The 19,695-nt window shown below is 49.8% G+C and overlaps 11 protein-coding genes across 11 annotated transcripts; 3 read left to right on the top strand and 8 right to left on the bottom strand.

The window, feature by feature from the left end:
• On the bottom strand, positions 1–180 carry An14g04395 (uncharacterized protein; the record flags this gene model as incomplete). Its single annotated transcript, XM_059744231.1, has 1 exon — positions 1–180. A coding segment is annotated over one exon (180 nt), but the record flags the coding sequence as incomplete, so codon positions are not given.
• A 938-nt stretch (positions 181–1,118) lies between these two features.
• Positions 1,119–2,904, bottom strand: An14g04380 (hypothetical protein; the record flags this gene model as incomplete). The annotated part of the gene is made up of 9 exons (XM_059744230.1): positions 1,119–1,183; positions 1,267–1,355; positions 1,435–1,581; positions 1,796–1,966; positions 2,005–2,051; positions 2,131–2,234; positions 2,478–2,531; positions 2,687–2,741; positions 2,812–2,904. 9 exons carry the CDS (start codon positions 2,902–2,904, stop codon positions 1,119–1,121), a joined length of 825 nt encoding a protein of 274 aa, XP_059605566.1.
• A 376-nt stretch (positions 2,905–3,280) lies between these two features.
• pelA (pectin lyase pelA-Aspergillus niger) lies at positions 3,281–4,637 on the top strand (the record flags this gene model as incomplete). Its single annotated transcript, XM_001401024.3, has 5 exons — positions 3,281–3,627; positions 3,680–3,805; positions 3,854–3,950; positions 4,014–4,247; positions 4,302–4,637. 5 exons carry the CDS (start codon positions 3,281–3,283, stop codon positions 4,635–4,637), a joined length of 1,140 nt encoding a protein of 379 aa, XP_001401061.1.
• A 285-nt stretch (positions 4,638–4,922) lies between these two features.
• Positions 4,923–5,150, bottom strand: An14g04360 (uncharacterized protein; the record flags this gene model as incomplete). Its single annotated transcript, XM_059744228.1, has 2 exons — positions 4,923–5,048; positions 5,115–5,150. 2 exons carry the CDS (start codon positions 5,148–5,150, stop codon positions 4,923–4,925), a joined length of 162 nt encoding a protein of 53 aa, XP_059605565.1.
• A 674-nt stretch (positions 5,151–5,824) lies between these two features.
• An14g04350 (hypothetical protein) lies at positions 5,825–6,178 on the top strand (the record flags this gene model as incomplete). Its single annotated transcript, XM_059744227.1, has 1 exon — positions 5,825–6,178. The coding sequence occupies one exon, from the start codon at positions 5,825–5,827 to the stop codon at positions 6,176–6,178; it is 354 nt and encodes a 117-aa protein (XP_059605564.1).
• A 434-nt stretch (positions 6,179–6,612) lies between these two features.
• Positions 6,613–8,331, bottom strand: An14g04340 (uncharacterized protein; the record flags this gene model as incomplete). The annotated part of the gene is made up of 3 exons (XM_059744226.1): positions 6,613–7,236; positions 7,287–8,006; positions 8,089–8,331. 3 exons carry the CDS (start codon positions 8,329–8,331, stop codon positions 6,613–6,615), a joined length of 1,587 nt encoding a protein of 528 aa, XP_059605563.1.
• A 311-nt stretch (positions 8,332–8,642) lies between these two features.
• Positions 8,643–9,851, bottom strand: An14g04330 (uncharacterized protein; the record flags this gene model as incomplete). Its single annotated transcript, XM_059744225.1, has 3 exons — positions 8,643–8,873; positions 9,050–9,390; positions 9,452–9,851. The coding sequence occupies 3 exons, from the start codon at positions 9,849–9,851 to the stop codon at positions 8,643–8,645; spliced, it is 972 nt and encodes a 323-aa protein (XP_059605562.1).
• A 601-nt stretch (positions 9,852–10,452) lies between these two features.
• An14g04320 (uncharacterized protein) lies at positions 10,453–13,697 on the bottom strand (the record flags this gene model as incomplete). The annotated part of the gene is made up of 5 exons (XM_001401019.3): positions 10,453–10,813; positions 10,884–12,016; positions 12,066–13,404; positions 13,460–13,492; positions 13,543–13,697. 5 exons carry the CDS (start codon positions 13,695–13,697, stop codon positions 10,453–10,455), a joined length of 3,021 nt encoding a protein of 1,006 aa, XP_001401056.3.
• Positions 13,698–13,752: 55 nt separating this feature from the next.
• Positions 13,753–14,422, top strand: An14g04310 (hypothetical protein; the record flags this gene model as incomplete). The annotated part of the gene is made up of 3 exons (XM_059744224.1): positions 13,753–13,881; positions 13,967–14,244; positions 14,287–14,422. The coding sequence occupies 3 exons, from the start codon at positions 13,753–13,755 to the stop codon at positions 14,420–14,422; spliced, it is 543 nt and encodes a 180-aa protein (XP_059605561.1).
• Positions 14,423–14,959: 537 nt separating this feature from the next.
• On the bottom strand, positions 14,960–16,546 carry An14g04300 (uncharacterized protein; the record flags this gene model as incomplete). Its single annotated transcript, XM_001401017.1, has 3 exons — positions 14,960–15,965; positions 16,038–16,251; positions 16,318–16,546. 3 exons carry the CDS (start codon positions 16,544–16,546, stop codon positions 14,960–14,962), a joined length of 1,449 nt encoding a protein of 482 aa, XP_001401054.1.
• Positions 16,547–16,873: 327 nt separating this feature from the next.
• On the bottom strand, positions 16,874–18,595 carry An14g04290 (uncharacterized protein; the record flags this gene model as incomplete). The annotated part of the gene is made up of 5 exons (XM_059744223.1): positions 16,874–17,860; positions 17,919–18,184; positions 18,236–18,303; positions 18,355–18,476; positions 18,593–18,595. 5 exons carry the CDS (start codon positions 18,593–18,595, stop codon positions 16,874–16,876), a joined length of 1,446 nt encoding a protein of 481 aa, XP_059605560.1.
• Positions 18,596–19,695: the final 1,100 nt, after the last annotated feature.

Raw genomic sequence — 19,695 nt, 5'->3', positions numbered from 1 at the left:
GGGGCTAGGGTCCTGCACATTCGAAGTCTTAGATTCGGGAATGGTCTTGCTGCTCGCGTGGCCGCTTGCGCTCACCTGGGAAAGGGCGTCAACAGTCGCATAGGAGCGAGAAAAGGCGCCTGGGCGGAACAGCGGCTTCGAGGAAGCGAACAGGCGCGAGGTCGTGCGAAGGGCAGCCATTGTGGGCGGTCGAAAGACAGATCACGGTCGATCGGGGGGCGAGAGATCTAACAGATGGCGAAAAATAGGATATGCGCAAGTAGGAGAGGTCAATGAGACGAAAGAACGTCGACGGCGGTGGAGGGAGAGGAGAGAGGCCTGAAAGAAGAGCAGCCAGCCAGCGGCAACGACAAACGAGGTCCAAGGGAGGCACGAGGAAGTGAAGTCGATCGGTTCTGGCGATGTTTTGTCGCCTTTGGCAGCTCAAGGTAACCTCGGGTCTGGCGGCCGGCAAATGGCTGACTCAGCTACTGCTGGCCAATCACGCAAAGGCTAATTGCAAGCGTCGGGGATACACGGCGAGGCACTGGACTGAATATAATTCCACTCAGTGACCTCGAATCGGAGGTCAATTGAAGATGAGTTGTGCCAAATCGCGAGTAAGTAGCTATATGAGAGCAAAGATAGCCTCTTTTACTGATGTCTAACCCCACTGTCCCCTTCTATGTCCGTGTGACTCGAGGATGCTCGGCCAACAGGCAATGTCCCAAAGGGGAAACGGAGCCGAAATCATTTGCCGTTCCGAAATATGTATGCCTAAGGCTATAAGGCATCTTGTCTAGCCGTATATATCAGGCTACAAGGCATCAATAGTCTGAGGCGCCAAGGCAGGAATTTACAAGGTGTCAAGGCCCCAAGGCCCCAAGGCTTTAAGGCAGAAAGGCAACAAGTCACATCACTTCAGGTATCCAAACTAACCCCAACTGGGCTTCTCCACCATCCTAAACTCCTTCTCGTCTTGGTGGAATTCAACTGACGCTTGCTTCCTTCGTGCGCGGTAGTGGGATTATGCATCACCCGCACTTTATCACATTGCAGTAGCCTGCATCGGTGGTCCATCAACATGCAGCAAAATGCCGGTGGCGGCCTGCGAATGACGAATCTATATTACTCCTGCATCAAGTCCTTCCCGCCATGCGCGTATATCCAACTCCGACTGCGTGACTTTCTACATCCAATTCTCCTCAAGGCATTGACGGAAGATTGCTTTTCAGCCAAGCAATATACCAAGGGAACATGTCCACAAATAGTATAAAGGCGAGGGACCACCGCCGAGAAAGCTCAACGTTTGAAGTGAATGATGGCCTTGATGAGGCTGGAACCAGCAAGTCTCTTCCGGGTGGTTCCGAATACCCCTGGGTCATTTACTCAGGCAATATATCACCAACCTACTTTTCGTAATAATAACTTGCATGCTTATGATTGCTTCCACACTCAACTCGAGATGCTGTCAAAAAGCGGGGTTTGGCTCCCATATCAGAGGTTAGCCAATCTAGAAGGCGCAGCACTTGCACACGGCAGCCATCGTATTCAATATCAAGGAAGCCATCAGAGTTAAACACGACAGCCTCGGGGATGATTCTGGATTTGGTTAAGCATAATCTAGGGCGTTGACAACAACAACCCCTATCGCGCGCCCGGTACCCATGCGTCTGATCGCAGTTGGCTTAGCTCGATAACTCTAACTGGGTGATGTTATAGCCCTCATCGAAGCGTGAGTGGCACCTCGATGTGGCTCACCAAGTTCTAGACAAACTGGACAGACCACATAGATGGGGTTTAATTAAACTACCACCCCGTATTGTCTGATTCGGTATATTTTTCTGGTGTGGAATAAGCTCCTTCTACGGCTTCGAAGCTTGATGAGCCAAGACACCGGAATCCAAGCTTAACAGGAAAATGTCTCAGTATAGTGTGCAGCTGGACCGGAAATATGATTGATAGGGGCAACGTCACTCCATCTCCCCTGATTCGTGATAAAAATGAGTTATGATTGATGCCTACGGAGTCCGAGATACTCCCACCTTATCGTGACCAGTCACCCGTTCAGACTGGATGACAAAATCATCAGTCAACCAACTAGATCGGTGCTAAAAATGGACGGCTAAATTTCTGCACTGGATTCGAAACTCGAGGAGCAATAGCTGCCCGGAGGTCGACTTGATGGGTGGTGTCCTGATATCGCCGAAGCCCGAAGGTTCCACTGTGGGCCACTTGACCGGCGTTCCTGGCGCCTTACCAAGAACGCCTAATTCGTGGCTTTTTTCTTTTCTTTTTTTTTTTTCTTTACTTTGCGCAGCTTTTCCAGCTGCTCTCATTTGACTAGAAGACCGACTGGAGATATAGAGAGGCGTGGGGAGATACTGGATCCATTAATAATCGAAACGGAAACGGTCTCAGTGGAGGCTAAACCTTTCAAAGAAGCTGGATTCGTGATGCAAAATTGTTTCCCCCCCGGTTCCCCTCTTGTTCTTCACCACTGATGAACAGCCCTAACTGTCGAGCACGTCCAGCCTTCCATCCGTAACATCCTCAAACTACTAGCTACACCCTGATGGTCGGATTCGGTATTTTCCCGACTATCATTGCCACAAGGACTCTGCCAAGACGGAGGAATTGCTTCTTTACAGAATTTCAATCGCGAGGTCCACCAGCCCGAGTGGATGGACTAGTTACTTTAGACTACCGTGACTAAGTGCGCCGGCGCGGGCATCATGAAACGCCGTAAATCCCCCGACTCCCTCCTAAGATCCACCTATGACCTTCAACAGCCTGCAAGACAGTGGGCTGTCCAGCTCAGTGTCCACGAACAGGGGCCATCACCGTGATGGACAACCATGTGGCTACGACTCCTCCCTCCCCCTTCCAATCTTGGTTGTCATCGATGCCTATCACTCCATCCATGGTCCGATACGATGGACCCCCTTCAATCTACTTGCTCGGCCAGTACCGACTTTAGCGCCGGTGGACTGACCGAGAAGAATCAACGGTTTTGCTCAATCGCCCTTGGCTACTAATCAAAGATGCACTTGGCCGTTTCATACCGATCACCCGTCCAATTTACCCAGAATGGGTCTGAGCCAGAGGGGAAGCTCTATCAGATTCTTGTCAAATGCTTCCGTCAACGAGTCAGTCTTCCCTATAAAAGGCCCCAATCCCATCCGTATTGACCTCTTCTCTGTATCAAACCATTCCTTCCTTTTCTTTCCTTTTCTCTTCATACCTCTATCTTCACCTTAGTCTTTCTTTCCCCTTCATAGCTGGTTCTACACACTTCACCATGAAGTACTCTACTATCTTCAGCGCTGCTGCCGCTGTTTTCGCTGGTTCCGCCGCTGCAGTCGGCGTGTCCGGCTCTGCTGAGGGTTTCGCCGAGGGCGTCACCGGTGGCGGTGATGCCACCCCCGTCTACCCCGACACTATCGATGAGCTGGTCTCTTACCTTGGAGACGATGAGGCCCGCGTCATTGTCCTGACCAAGACCTTCGACTTCACCGACAGCGAAGGTACCACCACTGGCACTGGTTGCGCTCCCTGGGGTACCGCTTCCGCCTGCCAGGTTGCTATTGACCAGGACGACTGGTGCGAGAACTACGAGCCCGATGCTCCCTCTATCAGCGTTGAATAGTATGTCCTTGGGGATTGTCACCCGTTTCGATCTTGTATCTAACTTGGATAGCTACAACGCTGGTGTCCTCGGTATCACCGTCACCTCCAACAAGTCCCTCATCGGTGAGGGCTCCTCTGGTGCAATCAAGGGCAAGGGTCTCCGTATTGTCAGCGGTGCTGAGAACATCATCATCCAGTAGGTTATGCTCGGTGTCATTAGGAATTTGCTCTCTAACGAAATCAGGAACATCGCGGTTACCGACATCAACCCCAAGTACGTCTGGGGTGGTGATGCTATTACTCTTGATGACTGCGACCTGGTCTGGATCGACCATGTTACTGTACGTCTTCATCTTATTCAACTCTACATTATATTTCAAGAGCATTGAGTTAACATATGACAGACCGCCCGCATCGGTCGCCAGCACTACGTCCTTGGAACCAGCGCCGACAACCGCGTCTCTCTCACCAACAACTACATTGACGGTGTCTCCGACTACTCCGCCACCTGCGATGGCTACCACTACTGGGGCATCTACCTCGATGGTGACGCCGACTTGGTCACCATGAAGGGCAACTACATCTACCACACCTCCGGCCGTAGCCCCAAGGTCCAGGACAACACTCTCCTCCACTGTGTAAGTTGCCTTTTCTCTGCTGGCCGCTTCCGACCTGACTAATCATTGTTGCAGGTCAACAACTACTTCTACGACATCTCCGGCCACGCTTTTGAGATCGGTGAGGGTGGCTACGTCCTGGCTGAGGGCAACGTTTTCCAGAACGTCGACACCGTCCTTGAGACCTACGAGGGCGCGGCCTTCACCGTCCCCTCCACCACCGCCGGTGAAGTCTGCTCCACCTACCTTGGCCGTGACTGTGTCATCAACGGCTTCGGCTCCTCCGGCACTTTCTCCGAGGACAGCACCTCTTTCCTCTCCGACTTCGAGGGCAAGAACATTGCCTCTGCTTCCGCTTACACCTCTGTTGCCTCTAGCGTTGTTGCTAACGCCGGTCAGGGCAACCTGTAAATGAGTTGACTCATTTATGGTAGATAGCAGTGGATGTAATCAGGGGATGCGGCGTGCTTGAGAAGTTACCTTTCTTGTATCTACTTCTATAATAAATTATGGGGAGTGTTCACGACCCTAATCTGGTTGAATAACCAGCCGACACAATGACATTATTGTCTACAGAGTTTTCAAGTAGATATGTTCCTTTCACATGTAGTAAGGAGTATACAGTGTTAACAATTGATAAGATGGCGATCGTGAACCAAACTTTCCCACCCGATGTCCCAAGATAGGAACAAAAGTCTAATCTGGATAGCCGAGCCGGCTATACTTCACACTCCCAAAAAGTCTTTTATTAGTAGAGGCATCATCCTGGAATCGAATATTCTTTGCATTCAAACTAAGTCCAGGATTTTCACCCTTTCCTCTCTGAAGCCACAAAGTAGCAAAGCAACTTATCAACACATCGATATAACACGATAATCTGCCGCTTACAGTATGGTGCGGGATACAAGCCGCTATAACGATCATTTTTGATCTGACCCTGTAATTCCTTAGCCTCATTTGACAAGCAACAAAACCTTTTCGAACATTAGGCTTGGGAATGGCCTCAAACAGTCATTTCTAATATGCAATGGCTTCTTCTCCTTATTTTCACCCGCGTCTTCATCATCCCTCTTGACTCACAGGATGACATCAACAAGACTCGTATACTTATACGCGAAGTCGAGAAACCGATAATGCTAAATCAAGCCAAGTTCGCTACATCTTGTGATGTCACTATACCTCAACACCAGGGCAGTGTGTCAATACTGTCTTCTGCGGACGTAACGATGTGTATACATCACTGCTCCATGTATCCCTATAGGGGCTGTGAATTACCCCCGTCCACCGGAACAAACAGTCACAGTGACTCTGCTACTGGCCCAAAATAGTAGCTTCGATGAGGTAGGCGTGATATAGAACATAGAAGGAGTCACAAACCTTAATTAGGGGGAAGTATAAAAGCTCCCCCGTTCCTTGCTAGCCCAAAACTCGACTCTTTCCCTCCTTCAACTACCTCCTCCGTTACTTACTACGCTTGAAGTTCATTTAAACAAACCACTTCTAGCTATCCTACTTGCTCTTGCTTTTGCTCTTGCAAGCTTCTGTCTATCCACTCTTCACTTTCTCTCACATCAAACAAACCATCAATAACAGTCAAAATGGACAAGATTGTCTCCTTTTCCAACTGGCTCAAGGTCGTCAAGACCAAGAATCAGCCAACCACCTCTATGTATGCCTCCCAGACCAATAACAACAACCACGAGCCGCCGAAGAAAAAGCAGAAGGTGTCACATCATCACCCTCTTTTTGTTGTTGATGGTGCCGTCGAGCAGACCCCGACCCAAGACAAAGAACAAAACATCTGTGTTAGTGAGGGTGAAGTGGTTGAAATGATGGGAATTGACGATTATGACTTCGGTGCTCCGTTGAAGAGAGTGCCTACGCCTTATCCCAAGAAGAACAAGGATCAGTATGATGATGATAAGGATGACGAGGATGAGCGTGAGCAGTGATTGAATGATTTAACTTGCCTCCTTCGAGGTATCTCTCTGATGTATTGCTCTTGGTTGATTTGGTGTTTGAAGCGATGTTTATTGTCTTTTGATACCATTTCTTCTAGTATGATGATGTTCAGTTGGCGTGATGTTTGTGATGTCTTCATTTGAGTTTTGGATTTATTCCCTGAACTAAGTTGCGTGTGTTGGTCTTGAATCTATTAGTGTGGTTTGCACTTCCTTCTTGTGTGTAGTAACCTGTAGTAACTCGTAGGGGAGGTGGATGGTGGATGGTGGATGGTGGATGTCGTGAAGCAGACGTTCCTTCCCGTTTAGTTTTGTCTCTCGAACAAGCGGCAGTCTTCCCATCTCCATATTTGCCGGTATGTGAATAAATGTTCAAATAAATGCATTCAATCATCTCATAATGCTGCTTCACACGCTGCTATACATCATTTCACAAACAGCGAGCTAATGCCCCCTAAAGCAGAAGCTCCGACCATAACACGCCATAGCATATGAAACCCATCTACAAGCATCAGTTTCTGAGATCTGCCCTGCTGCGATAAAGAGGATCCGCCTGCTTGAACATCAAAATTCATGCTTTCCTCTGTACCCTCCTCCCTAAACATTCGATTCAAGATGATCGCTCCGCTCACAGGGACAGCAATACACATCCCCCATGTCCGCAGAAGAGAATACATGAGGATGCCTGATGCTGGGTAGTGCTCATTATCTCTGCTTGGCTGGTGTATATAGTGGACGCCTCGATGGTACCCGGATATAAGCAAGGAGTGACCCATGCCTCCACCAAGCAAGATAAAAACCCATGCTTGAGGTGGAGTGCTGACGTCTAGGATAATGAAGAAGCCTGTCGCGAGGACGCTGCAAAACCATCCGATCCGGACCATCCAGGGAAAGGCGCTCGGGCCTCGCAACAGTCTCACCTTTTCTGTCAGAATAAGTGCTAATAATGCTGGACTGACGACGGTGAGGAGGCTGAGCCCTTCGAATGCAGACGATAAGTCTTGAACCAGTCTTAGATACAAGGCACAGTTGACGAGATGGCAGGATAACTATTGCAAGTCAGTAGTGTTTTCTCCATTACCATACGCTGATGACTTACCAAAAATCCGTGCAGCAAGCTACCTAGGTACAACATAGACCTTGCGATGTCGCTGAATACTGCCGAAGAGAAAAGCGGGTGGATGGACCACAGACTCTCGTACAGGACTAAGACGATGATCGAGGCTGCCCCAGCACCAAGAACTACCAGTACGTGCCAGTTACTCCACTCATATAGTATCCCGCCCCAGTTGATACCTATGAGAAGGCAACCCATTCCCATAAAGGTCAACACGGCACCTTGCCAATCAAGCTCGCACACCTTGCACTTTGCGATACGCTTGTAGGTCCGCAACTCAACTGCGAACGGAATGACCAAGAGCCCCAGTGCGCAGAAGACGAAACTGGTATAAAAGGTCCAGACAGCATGGTTGACAAGCACTCCACCGAAGATAAGGCCAACAATAGCCCCGACCGCTCGAGCCTGCAAGGCATAACCAGTAAATCGGGCCTGGTGGGGACATGGGATGACTTCATCTATCATCAATAGGGAGGTCGTGATTGCTCCTCCACAGCCTACGCCTTGAACAAACCGCCCTGGAACTAGACAAGCTAGGCTCATCGAACCACTACAGACCCCCGTTCCCACTGTAGCGAGCACAGCGGCTCCAAGGGCAATAGGCCCTACCCCGAAAATGGCTGCGAGCATGGCAGAGAATGGCTGACTTGCCGCACTAGCCAGAATATATGATGCCTCAATCCATAGCGTGCTTCCAAGTGGCTGTTCAGAGGTGGCTAATAAATTCTATCCATATCAGGTGATCAGCCGCTTAGACGGGGACGGACATATTCAACACACATACTGTTATCATAGGAAGCAGTACGGTCGCGTTGAACGCATCCATTGTCAACAATAAAGACACGCAGGTCAGGACAAGCCATTCTTTAACACCGGGTTTCCATTCCGCGGCCAGGTTCGCCGTGGCATTGTGGCGCAGGTGCTCTGCACTAGCAACCTCGACCAGGTTCTGAGAACTAGCACAGTTGCAAAGTTGCGACTCCAGGCCATCCTTCGCATGGCTGAATTCAATATATTCAACTCCCATAGGGAATAGTACCGCAGGTCTCTCGCGGACACGCTGGACTCTTTCCACGACACGTGGAGGAATACGCTGCTCAAATAGGACTTCAAACTAGGCTATCATCGTTCTGGAAGGGGTCTGCTACAGCACTTGGAAAGGGCAGATGGTGAAAGTACGAAATGCAAGGGGCAGGGCACAGACCGCGTGGTAGAGGCACATGTTCCTGGGGAGATACAGGCACCAAACATGGATATGGAGATGGGAGCTGGTTACAGGGCAGCTATGACGATTGGCTCAGCACAACTATGATACACGAGCTGCCTGATTGGTGGTCCTTACATTCCTTCCGTCCTGGAAGCCCAATGTCCAACTCTGGCCACTGGGGCAAAGGGTCTGCCGCGCAATGACTGGTATGTGGGCTCTGCCCTCGGTGACTTAACCCCGGAGCAGTGATCTAATGAGCGCGGTAAAAGAGTGGCCCCATGCCATCCCAAAAAAATTCCTTCACGTGATTGCCTATAACCAATCTCTCTATAGTCGAGCAGGAAGCACATAGCCTCCGATGTCTGCAATGAACTTCATTGCTTTCGCCATGAAATCCGCAACATCTTGACCTAGCCATGACGGGAGCAATGCCATCCTCGTCGACTCCATCTCCCTGAGAAATCTTCCAGCAACCTAGCACATAAACCCCTTAGTGCGACTGTACATCACAATCACTCCTGCTATTCGGTGCACTCACCAGCATACAAGAGCCCCTCCGGGCCGTATCCATCCCGACCTGCTCAATAACCTCCGCCACCCGTTCAGGAGTGTTCGCCTCGAGCCCAGCATCCTGCCAGCTTTGAGACAAACCAGCCGTCATTCTAGTTGGGGTCATGAATGGTGCAACGGCATTAACACGGATGCCATACTTCTGCGCCGTCACTTGCGACGCCCGAAGCAATCCCACTACACCATGCTTGGAAGCCACATAAGCTGTGACACCCGTGCCTCCAAAATAACCCGACGTAGAAGCCACCAGCACAATTGAACCGTTCTTCTTCTCCTTCTCTTTCATGTGATACATCGCCAATCGCAGAGCTTCACACCATTAGCACCTCACACCCCAGAGCACAAAAGAAGAAAAGAAAGGCATTCATACTATTCAAAGTCCCCATCAGATTAACATCCACCACCCTCCTTGCCTCCAAACTCTCCCTCAACTCCCCTGTCTCCTCATCAATATCCTCCAAATCTAGAACAGGCGTAGACTCCATCATTCCCGCATTTGCAACCACCACATCCACCCCGCCGTATTTCTGTGCAATCGTCCTGAATAGATGTGTCATTCGCCCCCAGTCCGTAATATTAGCGGGGAGAAAGACTGCCTTTTCCGGGTGCGGGAATGTACTCTGAATCAAGGACTCAGTGGCCTCTTGGTGAGTGGGCAGATCAGTGAGGATGATGGTACTGGTGGGGTGGAGGGTGTTGAAATGCCGGGATGTGGCGAGGCCAATGCCTCCGGCGGCGCCGGTTATGAGGATTGTTTTGGGTTGGGTCATTGTGCAATTGTGTTTGTAGTTGTGGTTGGGCTGGGTTGAGTAAGTATGATTGCAGTAGTTATAGAGTAAGTAAATGGTGTGATGAGGCAGGAGAGGGGATGAGGAGGAGATGCGGGGTTATCGGTTATTAGTAGTGGTTTTACGCACGCCATTATGGAAAGGGGGGTTATATCTACTCATGAATTTTGTGTCCGATTAAGTATAATGTTTGTTTGGATTCCTATATTCGAGGTGTAGTGCACAATTTTTCTTGGTTCGCTTCAAGTATGCCAGTTTGTATACACTATCAATTAGTACGAATGCCATCGATACTCCTTACAATATGGCAACAACACCAAAACATCTATCGGGTATATACAATTAATCAATCAGTCAATCAATCACTCATGCCTCGTCAATCAATCAATCAATTAATCCATCTTATCGCGTGACGGCGGTCTCGAAAGCCGGGATACTTCCGCCGAAGACTTAGCACTATGCGCTGTGCTAATAGCATGGAACGAGAAGTCCAGCTCGCCTACTAGGGCTTTGACGTCTCTATATCATACGAATAACGCTCGTTAGCGGTCTCATCCCAACAAATGATAATAGACAAGCCCACTCACCTCATCAATCTCTCCACATCACCCACGATGCAGCGTGTCGAGATCTGCAGCACGGAAAACGTAGCGAATCCTGGCTCCGCGATGTGTCGCAGACTCAGAATGTCTTTGTCTAGTGCCTCCAGACGCTTGGAGAAACCGTATGGACGAGGTGCTTTTAGATACGGAGGCAGCGGTTGACGATTTGTTATGCTTGCGGATAAAAGACATAGTACGGTAGTGATCTCGTGGGTTGTGACGCGGGCGCTGGCGACTAGTCTCTTGAAGTCGTGGAGCCAGGCGGAGTCGGACTCGTCGTCGCCGTCGAGTTGGAGGAGGGTGTCGGAGGCGTAGCCTAGAAGACTGAGGTAGCTTACGATGCTGGTGGTAGTTAGTATTTGGGCTTTCACGATGTGCAGTGAGGGGAGAGTGGATGGTGTGGGATACGCACTTCTCAATGCAAGTTATGATACTATTGTACCGCTTTTTTGGAAACCGACCGCCGATGGCGACTTCCCAGTTCAGAAAGCCGGCATACGTGCGGAGGTTGTTCAGCATTAGCATTTGCTTTGAGAACACCTTATTACGCGCCTTCAGGAGCCGGCGACCCGATGATGTCTTCAGTGCCAGATCACCCTCATCGCCACGCATGCGCGCAGACACGGTCTCGTGGATAACGGAGTAGTAATTGGCTAGAAGGTACAAGGAGGCACCCAAACTCTGGCGTAGGACAGAGTGTTCCGAGATCGGATAGGGGAAGAATGTCCAGATAAAGGCCACGGCTATACCAGCGCTCACAGTGGCCAGTCGGTACGGGCCCAGGAGGTAGATGGGATAGTACTGCTGTCCATTGGAAGCGGCCACCTGCTCTCCAATCTTACGCACCTCGAGCTCATACCCCACGATCATCGAGGTAGAGATGATGGTGATGATTCCAATTATACGGAAGCGGAAAATCTTGATCGGTACGTAGAAAACGCACGTCAAGAAGATGAAGAAAAATACGATAATTCCAGGGGTCTTCTGCCCCGGGATATACCATGCCAAAAGACTGAGCACCATGGCCAGGACCGTACCGAGGAGACGGAGAACGAAGCCGAATATGCTTTGCCCGGATGTGGGCGACATACTGAGGTTGACCATGATCATGGCCCAAACGAATCTCTGCTTGACAAAGAAGTCCTGCGTGTCATGAAGGAAAGAAACCACGGCGACGGTCATCGTGGCACATGCAACTCGGAAGCCATAGGCCGATTCGGGCGAACGCAATGCTGTGGGTATGAGGCGAATCTTGTCACCGATTTTCTGCAACATATTCTCCGGTGGCAGGTGTTCCGGATCCTTTCGGTGCTTATAAGCCTCGCCCAACTGAAGAATATTGTTCTGTGAGTTGATGTCGCCACCTAAGTTGTCATCCTCATGTGAATCCTCCGCCTTAAAAGCGCTAATAAGCCATTTCAGCAAACGCTTTGAACCAGGAATTACGAGGCGCTTCCGTGCGAGCTTCCCACTTGCGACCTTCTCGTCCGCAAACTGGATGAAATCATAGACAACATGGCCAGTTGATTCGAGCAGCTGCTCCACCTATGATACAGTCAGCATCAGTCGACATGAAGTATGAGAACAAGCTTACATAGAGAATCAAGTATAGCTGCCGTCGGCTCCTGTCTCGGCCGACTCCAAACTTATCATCAGGAATATCGTCTACATCCAAATGTACAGATGATGGGTGCTCGAAAAAGTCAGGTGGCAGGATGATTCCCTTCTCTTCGCTCCAAGTTCGCAAGGCAACCCGCTTGGCGTACTTGAAGTTGCGAAGCTTTTTCTCGTAATACTCGCCGAAGCCTTTCTCGCCCGGTTTTGGACTAGCTGTTGCCTCGACATCTTCCGACTCTTTGCCCGCATTCGATGGTTTTGGTGGCTTGGTTAGCTCAAGCTGAAGAGAAACATGATGTAGACCCTCATCAATGGTATGGATCATTGAGCTGAAAGGATCATGAACTGCTCTCATGATCTCGTTCCACTCCTGTCTGACCCTCTGGCGTACCTGGTCGGGGATCTCTGTTTCGGTCATGTCGATGGGCTGGTTCCATTTATTGTAGTCAGATAGGCGCTGGAATATGTCAACAACAAAGCTTAACCCGACTACGGGTATCATGGTCTGGCGCAGGTGTCGGAAGATGGCTTGGAGATCGTCTGGCCCAAGCTTCCCAATTGCAACTTCGCGCTTTGCGAATGTCAGATCCCCATGGATTTTTGCATGAAGGTCTGTGACTTTCTGACAGGCTGTACGGATAGCCTGCGCCTCCGGGCTATACACCTTGCCCTTATCGGTGACCTTCTCTACAGTCGAATCGTACGTCTCTGCCCTTCCGAACATGTCGTCCTTTTCCAACGTCTCAAAATAGGCTGTGTGCGCATTGAGGGCAGCACGCAGAGCGCCGATGTAGCCTGCCATCTGCTTAAAGACTATGCCTCTAGTACTCTTTGGAAGTATGAACAATGAGACACCCGTTGCCACACCTAATCCGGTCAGACATGCCTCGAGCAATTTCTTGACGAGCGCAATCGCAGCAGCCATGGTCCCAAGCCTAGAAGCATACACAAATGCAACATTGGCAACGATCGAATAGATAATCACAGGGAACTGAAACTGCTGAAACTTGGCTCGAAAAGTGTGAACCAGGTAGATCTCAAAGAACAACCAAACACCACTGACGGCAGCAGCAGACGAGTTGTATACTGTGCTTCCGTCGGCGGCGGCAGAGGCAGACTCGGAGTGTTCTCGTGCCTTGACGCACGAGTACATCATGAGTAGAGCAACAGCGGATGCAACACAGACAGCTAACACGTCGAGGACCATCATCTGAATGAACTTGGCCCGAGGCATGATTGAGAACCCCAAGACGGAAATGATGGCCACTAAATATCCGACGGTATTGAATAGCGATGCCACAGCATCCGCTTGGTAGCTTTATTTTGTTTGTTAGTCTGGAGTAGAAAGCACAGGTTTGTGGCTGGGCTCACATAGCTACACAAATTGTTGGTGCAAGGGCACCCCTGCGAAATCAATCAATACGAGCTCAACAATTGAGAGACACAGAACATACTTCATCATGAGAAGCAGAGTCGGCATATCCAGTTCCAAGCTCTTCCAAGCTCTTTTCAGCTTGCTGAAGAGCTTCCATTCGCGGTTCCGTCGTCCATCATCTTCGCCGGGTAAGACCCGAGAGGAAGACTGGTCCGAGTCGACCTGAGCTGCCATCGTGAAATGTACACCTACCCACGACAAAGTTCCTCTCGCTCGATCTCACCCCTTAATGTCAGATAGGATCGATCCAAAAATCCGGGGCTCGAGCCGGCCCCTCATCCACGGCCTCACTTCCCCAGACCACGTGATCCGATCGGCGACGCCAAATGCAACTCGGCTAAACTCTCGCAGAGTGCAGGTTGAACGCCTATTGGACTGGGCGAGGGGGAGGAAGCAGATAGTTGCGTAAGCTGGAATATCTCCGGCAACGATTTGTGTGGCAGCGGGGGATTTTCGCTTCGCTCTTGCTTCGGCAAAGGAAGAAAAGAGTCAAGAGAGGGAGAAGTTTAAACTTCGCAACAGTCGAAATAGTGGCGATCGGCCGCCGACTTTCCCAAGTGGATCCTTGGGCCGTCTGCCAAGAGCACAACCAGTTTTTACACCGAGTCGGTGATTTGCTGCCTCTGTTTACCGATAAGCTAAGTGTGCTCGTTGTTGAATGGGTCACTTTTCCAGAGGATGTAGAGTGTAGCGAGGATGAGAGCAGCTCTTCTAGCTTTAAGTGAGATTCAAGGCTCGGATCTCGGTAACTTGACGGCTCCAGACTAAACGGAGATGCCGCGTGGTGCCTGGATTTGGCTGGAATGACTGGAACTGCCCAGATGCTTGGTGGATGGACCCACTGCCATGCAGGAATCGACATCATTATGCTGGAAGTAGTTGAACTGTTGAGGAGTTGATCAACAGTCACGTCTGGTGTTTGACAGACAAATAAATGGGGAGGTGAACTGGCCTACTCCACTGGAAAAGGGCGCAGAAGATAAGAGAGAATGTGGGTGCTTTTCTTGAGCTAAGAGAGACCCAGTGTGAGCTTCGATTTTCGTGTGGAAAGCAGAGATTATGACAGTCGAGACAGGTGACCTGGAAGGCAACTCCTACTCCAATCCTAGCTCAAGAATCAGTCGAAACAAGAATCACTATCGACAGTCGTTCTTTTATGTTAGTCTCCCGATAGGCGAGCGGTGGCTCATCACGACTGTCTGTCTCCACAATCTTCAATAGCATTGTGGGTACGAATCCCTTCGAGGGGATTCGTTTTTAAACCCATTCTTTTGGCTCCTTTTTGCCAGTTGCCATTCCCCCTGATTTGGCGCGTGTAGATCATGTCAAAAATCTTGGTAGTAGGATCTATCTGATTGAGACACTGCAACAATGCGGCATATGCCATATCCATTGACAACTATTTACATACAGTACGATTATCTATTCTATCAACTCTAGTACTCAGGCCACTCAGGATCAACCTGCTCTTTCCAGGCACGAAATCCTCCCCGAATATCAGCCACGACCCTCTTCCCTCCTTGATCCAATCCCAGCTCTTTCAGTTTCTTAACAGCTACTTGGGAGTCATTGCCCAGTCGACACACCACATATACGGGATCGGTAGACTGCGATGATGCCACGTCCGGCGGCACCCATGAAGGCAACGCGGGCACACCATCAGCCAACGAGTCACCGTTACTCATAGAACTCGACGCGGAAGCCAGGATCGTGGATATCGGGATATTGATGCTATTCTCCAGACTGCAAATGTCGTACTGGACCTTCTCTCTGACGTCGATGATCGTCGGTTCCTTTTCCTCCTTGTCATGATGCCTTGTGCGATACTCGAGCGGCGTGATGCGCTCTTCGGGCGAGAGCAAGTTCTCTGGACCTGTGGTCCCACAGAAGAAGATGTAGTCGGTAGAGCCAGAGCGGACAGTATCCACCGTGACGCTGGCCTCGGCAGAGCACACCGCGCAATTTGGCCGACGAGAGCGAAGTTTGATCGTGCGGAAGAGAGGTGTAGAATATGCGGAAAAGATATGCAATGATGGCGGTGGGGGTGTAGTTGTTTCATCCGCAGTAATGACCTTGATCGCTTCTAGAGCCTGCAGAACGCCCATTGTTCCCACCACGGGGCCCACGATACCCCCATCCGCGCAGCTTGTGACAGTATTCGCCGGCGGCGGCTTCGGAAACACACAGCGGTAGCAAGGACCTCCCGTCTTGTCGCCCGCAGGTCGGGGAGGGTTGTTCAATACCATTAGTTGACCTTCTGTGCGAAGTGCAGAGGCCGACACCAGTGGTTTACCCAGGAGCACCGCAGTATCCGAGATGAGATATCGAGTCGCAGGGTTGTCCGTGCAATCGAGAATCAGGTCGTAGTTGCTGAAGATCTCTGGGGCAGCTTCAGGCGCTAGATGCTCCCTGTGAGCGATGTACTTGGAGTGAGGGTTCAGCCTAAAATTAGCAGTCCAAAGTCAGCATACTGCAGGAGTGATACATGAATACCAAGAACAGGTATTGACTCACTCCTTCAAGTACTCAATAGCACTGTCCACCTTGAGCTTCCCAATATTCCTGGTCCGATGTAATACCTGACGGTGAAGGTTCGAAGACTCCACGGCATCTCCATCCACAAGTCCCAGAGTACCAACGCCAGCTCCCGCAAGATACAAAGCTGCCGGGCATCCCAATCCACCAGCTCCTACAATCAACACCTTCGCCGACCGGAGTTTCAGCTGCCCTGAGTTGCGCAAGCATTGGTCAGCAATCCTAGATCTCCCAACTCTAGAGGGCACATTCGACTAACCTTGTATTCCTAGCTGCGGCACAATCATCTGTCTTCCATAGCGTCTATACTCTTCGTCTAGGAGAGGCCACCTCCTCTCAGATCCTCCTTCAGCATCCGCTGCATTCTGCTTGTGGCTCGCGGCAGCCTGTTCTGCGATTTCGAGCTCACGCTTCAAGTCGGCAAGTTTGGCTTCAGTAGCAGCAATCTGCGTGCGCAAAGATGCGCACGTCTGTTCGACTCCGTTCATGGACAGAGAAATTGTCTATGAATCTCGAAACCACAATCCCTGTCTGAGCTATGCTCCGGCATGCCTGACGGAGGCGCACCCCGCTCGGAAGACTTTCTCCATCCATCTTATCGGGCTATCTGGAGCTAAACCTTTTCTGGCCATTCTGTTGACACCTGAATTGTAAGGCTAGTGAAACAGGTGCCGCCTGATAGTCTACTGCATCTTCCACATTAACAAATCCGAAAGGTTTCACTTTATTACGACTATATAATGACGAATACAAACACCAGAGCCGGATGGAGGTATTCTACTACACATCCACAAATACTATGACACACATTCTACCTAACTATCCACTTTTAAGTGTCGCTTGAGCTTATTACGGACGAGTGTCTGCTGCTCAAATGCATATGCCATCCCTATCAGCTTTTCTTCACTCCATTTCTGTCCCAAGAAGCTGATGCCAAAAGGAACACCGGGAGCACGCTGGATCAGGTCGCCGCGGGTGTTGTATTCAACTGGTGTGCCATCTGGATATGCTCCCAGGGGAACAGTGATACCTGGGGTACCAACAACAGCGGGGATATCGAATCCTACAAGAGTAGGCAGAATGACAGCGTCGAGGTTATCACGAGAAAGAGCCCCTAATAGCCCACCTTCCCCTCCGAAATAAAGAGTCTCTTGATACAGGGACCAAAAGCCCGGAGATGTGTTGTCTATGCCCAAGGCGATCGTTTGATCCCACACCTCCGTGTCGCGTGACGGGTAACCCTCGAGTGCGTTATGCTGGGTGAACTTCCTAATATCCTCAAGGCTATGAATATCATTCGGGTTCCGCTCCAATTCTCCCAGATAATCCTTGATGTTCGTCGAAAAGTCAGCAGCCACAACCATGGCCGGTTTCAGGCTGCCATAAAAGTCACTGTACGCTGTGAAGTTCGCATTATCCACAACGGTAGCGCCTGCAGCGCTTATTACGGTGACTGCTTTTTCGAATGCCGCAACTATCGGGGCACCTGCGGGACCCAAGTATTCAATGACATTTCGAGGGATGCCAATTCGCTTGCCTTGTAGCCCCGAAGGCTTGCAAGCTGCCAAGTAGTCGGGCAACTTTGCTGCAAATGGTGAAGCCGAGGTATAATTATCCTTGTCATCTGGGCCAGAAATGGCTTGCAACAGAATGGCTGCGTCTTTGACTGTCCGAGCCAAGGGTCCAATGGTGTCCTGGCGCTCGCTAAGAGGAATAACCATATAGCGTGAGGTAAGTCCAACTGTTGGCTTGATCCCGACAATGTTGTTTCTTTCGCTTGGAAGCAGTATACTCCCACTGGTCTGGTTCTCCCACAGTCAATACCTATTTCAATCAAAAACAGGGCAACATTCGACGTACCTCAGTTCCCAGGGCAAATATAGTGAGCCCCAGATCAGTCGCAACAGCACTACCACTCGAACTTCCATTTGGGTCCTGGTCAGGATAATATGCTCCAAACGTATAGCCACGTCGCGCATTCCAACCGTTTGACGAGTTCACCGAACGAAAATTGGCCCATTCTGACATGCTAGTCTTGCCCAATATAACCAGGCCATTATCCCTGAGCTTCGCCGCCACAGTTGAATCAGCAGGAACCTTAGCTCCAACAAGCGCCCAGGAGCCAGCTAGAAGATTGTCAGCCAATGCAGGGGCCTGATCAGAATGAAGGGAGGTACCTGCTGTTTGCATTTTATCTTTCGTGCCGATCATGTCTTTGAGCAAGACTGGCAGGCCATGCAGCGGACTACAACAGTCAATTGGCCACCCACTCAGTAGCATAGATAGAGCAATTTACCCTCGGATATAACCCTGATCCCTCTCGCGATCGAGCTGTTTTGCTATACTCAGCGCATCGGGGTTCAACTCGAGAATCGTGCCGAATTGCACATCAATCTCACTGATTCGAGCAATATGCGCCTGTAACCGTCAGTAATCTCTACAGACACACCGCATACACTACAATACTAAATCGGAGAAAGGGAGCCACGAGACCTTGACCAGATCAACACTATTGAAGCACTTTTTCTTGAGACCATCTTGAAGCTGCTCCGCCGTTGCTTCAACCAGCCGTGGGATCCGACAGTCTTTCGCGCTTTGTGAAGCCGCGTCCGCCAGCGTAAGAAATGTAACAGGTACAGAGTCGCAAAGCCCCAGTATAGCCAGTTAAGCAACATTGCTGAGGGCTAGTCAATGTTTTTGATAATCAGAACGAGGTAATAGGAAAGAAGGTCAATCGTCGAAGCTTTTATAGAAGAGTAGATAGGGATTTTGTCACTCTCTCGCTCACCTTAAATACTACCAGCTGACCTATCATTCACCGCAACTTGACACCATGATGAGATACAATCAAAAGCTTCATTATCGATGATTAACTGAAACAGGGGCGAAGTAAAAGGAAAAGGAAGGGACAACTGGCCGTCAGCTCAGCCTCAAGGCTGAGTCAACGAGCGAAGTTAACAAACCATCATAGTTAGATGCAAGGTTCACTCTGTTTTTGCTTATTTCCGCTAACTCTAACTGAACATCTGCAGTACTCCGTACTCATCGTTTACCTCTAATTAAGATAGTCGATTTGTCTACCTGTCAGAACCTAATATCTGTATAATTTCCTCGTCACACAAAAAGAAAACCCCCCCAATTTATGTGAAGATGCTAAACTCAAAACAACTACACTACATCCCTATCATGCAAGATAACCATCAACAAGAAAAAGAAATAGGACAGTTTGTGCCATCGGCATCAACAATTTCCGCATGTCTCAGCCCAACACGAGCACATCTAAGAATAGCACTATCACTTCTATCTCGGAGTAATTAGGGTTAAGCGAGGGAAATAGAGATGAAGCAAAAAAAAGCAATTAATAGCAGTGGCAAGGCCTATTCAGAAGTTTATTTCAATTGCCAGTCAATAGCGGAGGTGTGGTATTATCTGGGACATTGATTCTAGAACTAGGTGCTACCTAGTCTTGATACTATTCTCCCAGTTGAGTATTGGATTCGGTCAAGCTATAATCTCGTGTCTGAGACACTATTGAGCAAGGCTCTTTCTATTCAGTGGAGTATTCTAGTCAATAAGATCATTATCTGCTTTCCGAGATTATATCGTCTTGATATCGATGGCTTACTTGTAACCGTAC

Source organism: Aspergillus niger, assembly GCF_000002855.4.
Source record: "Aspergillus niger supercontig An14".
Lineage (NCBI taxonomy): Eukaryota > Fungi > Ascomycota > Eurotiomycetes > Eurotiales > Aspergillaceae > Aspergillus > Aspergillus niger.
The sequence above is the reverse complement of the archived record's forward strand: the minus strand, read 5'-3'. Positions and strand labels throughout refer to the sequence as shown.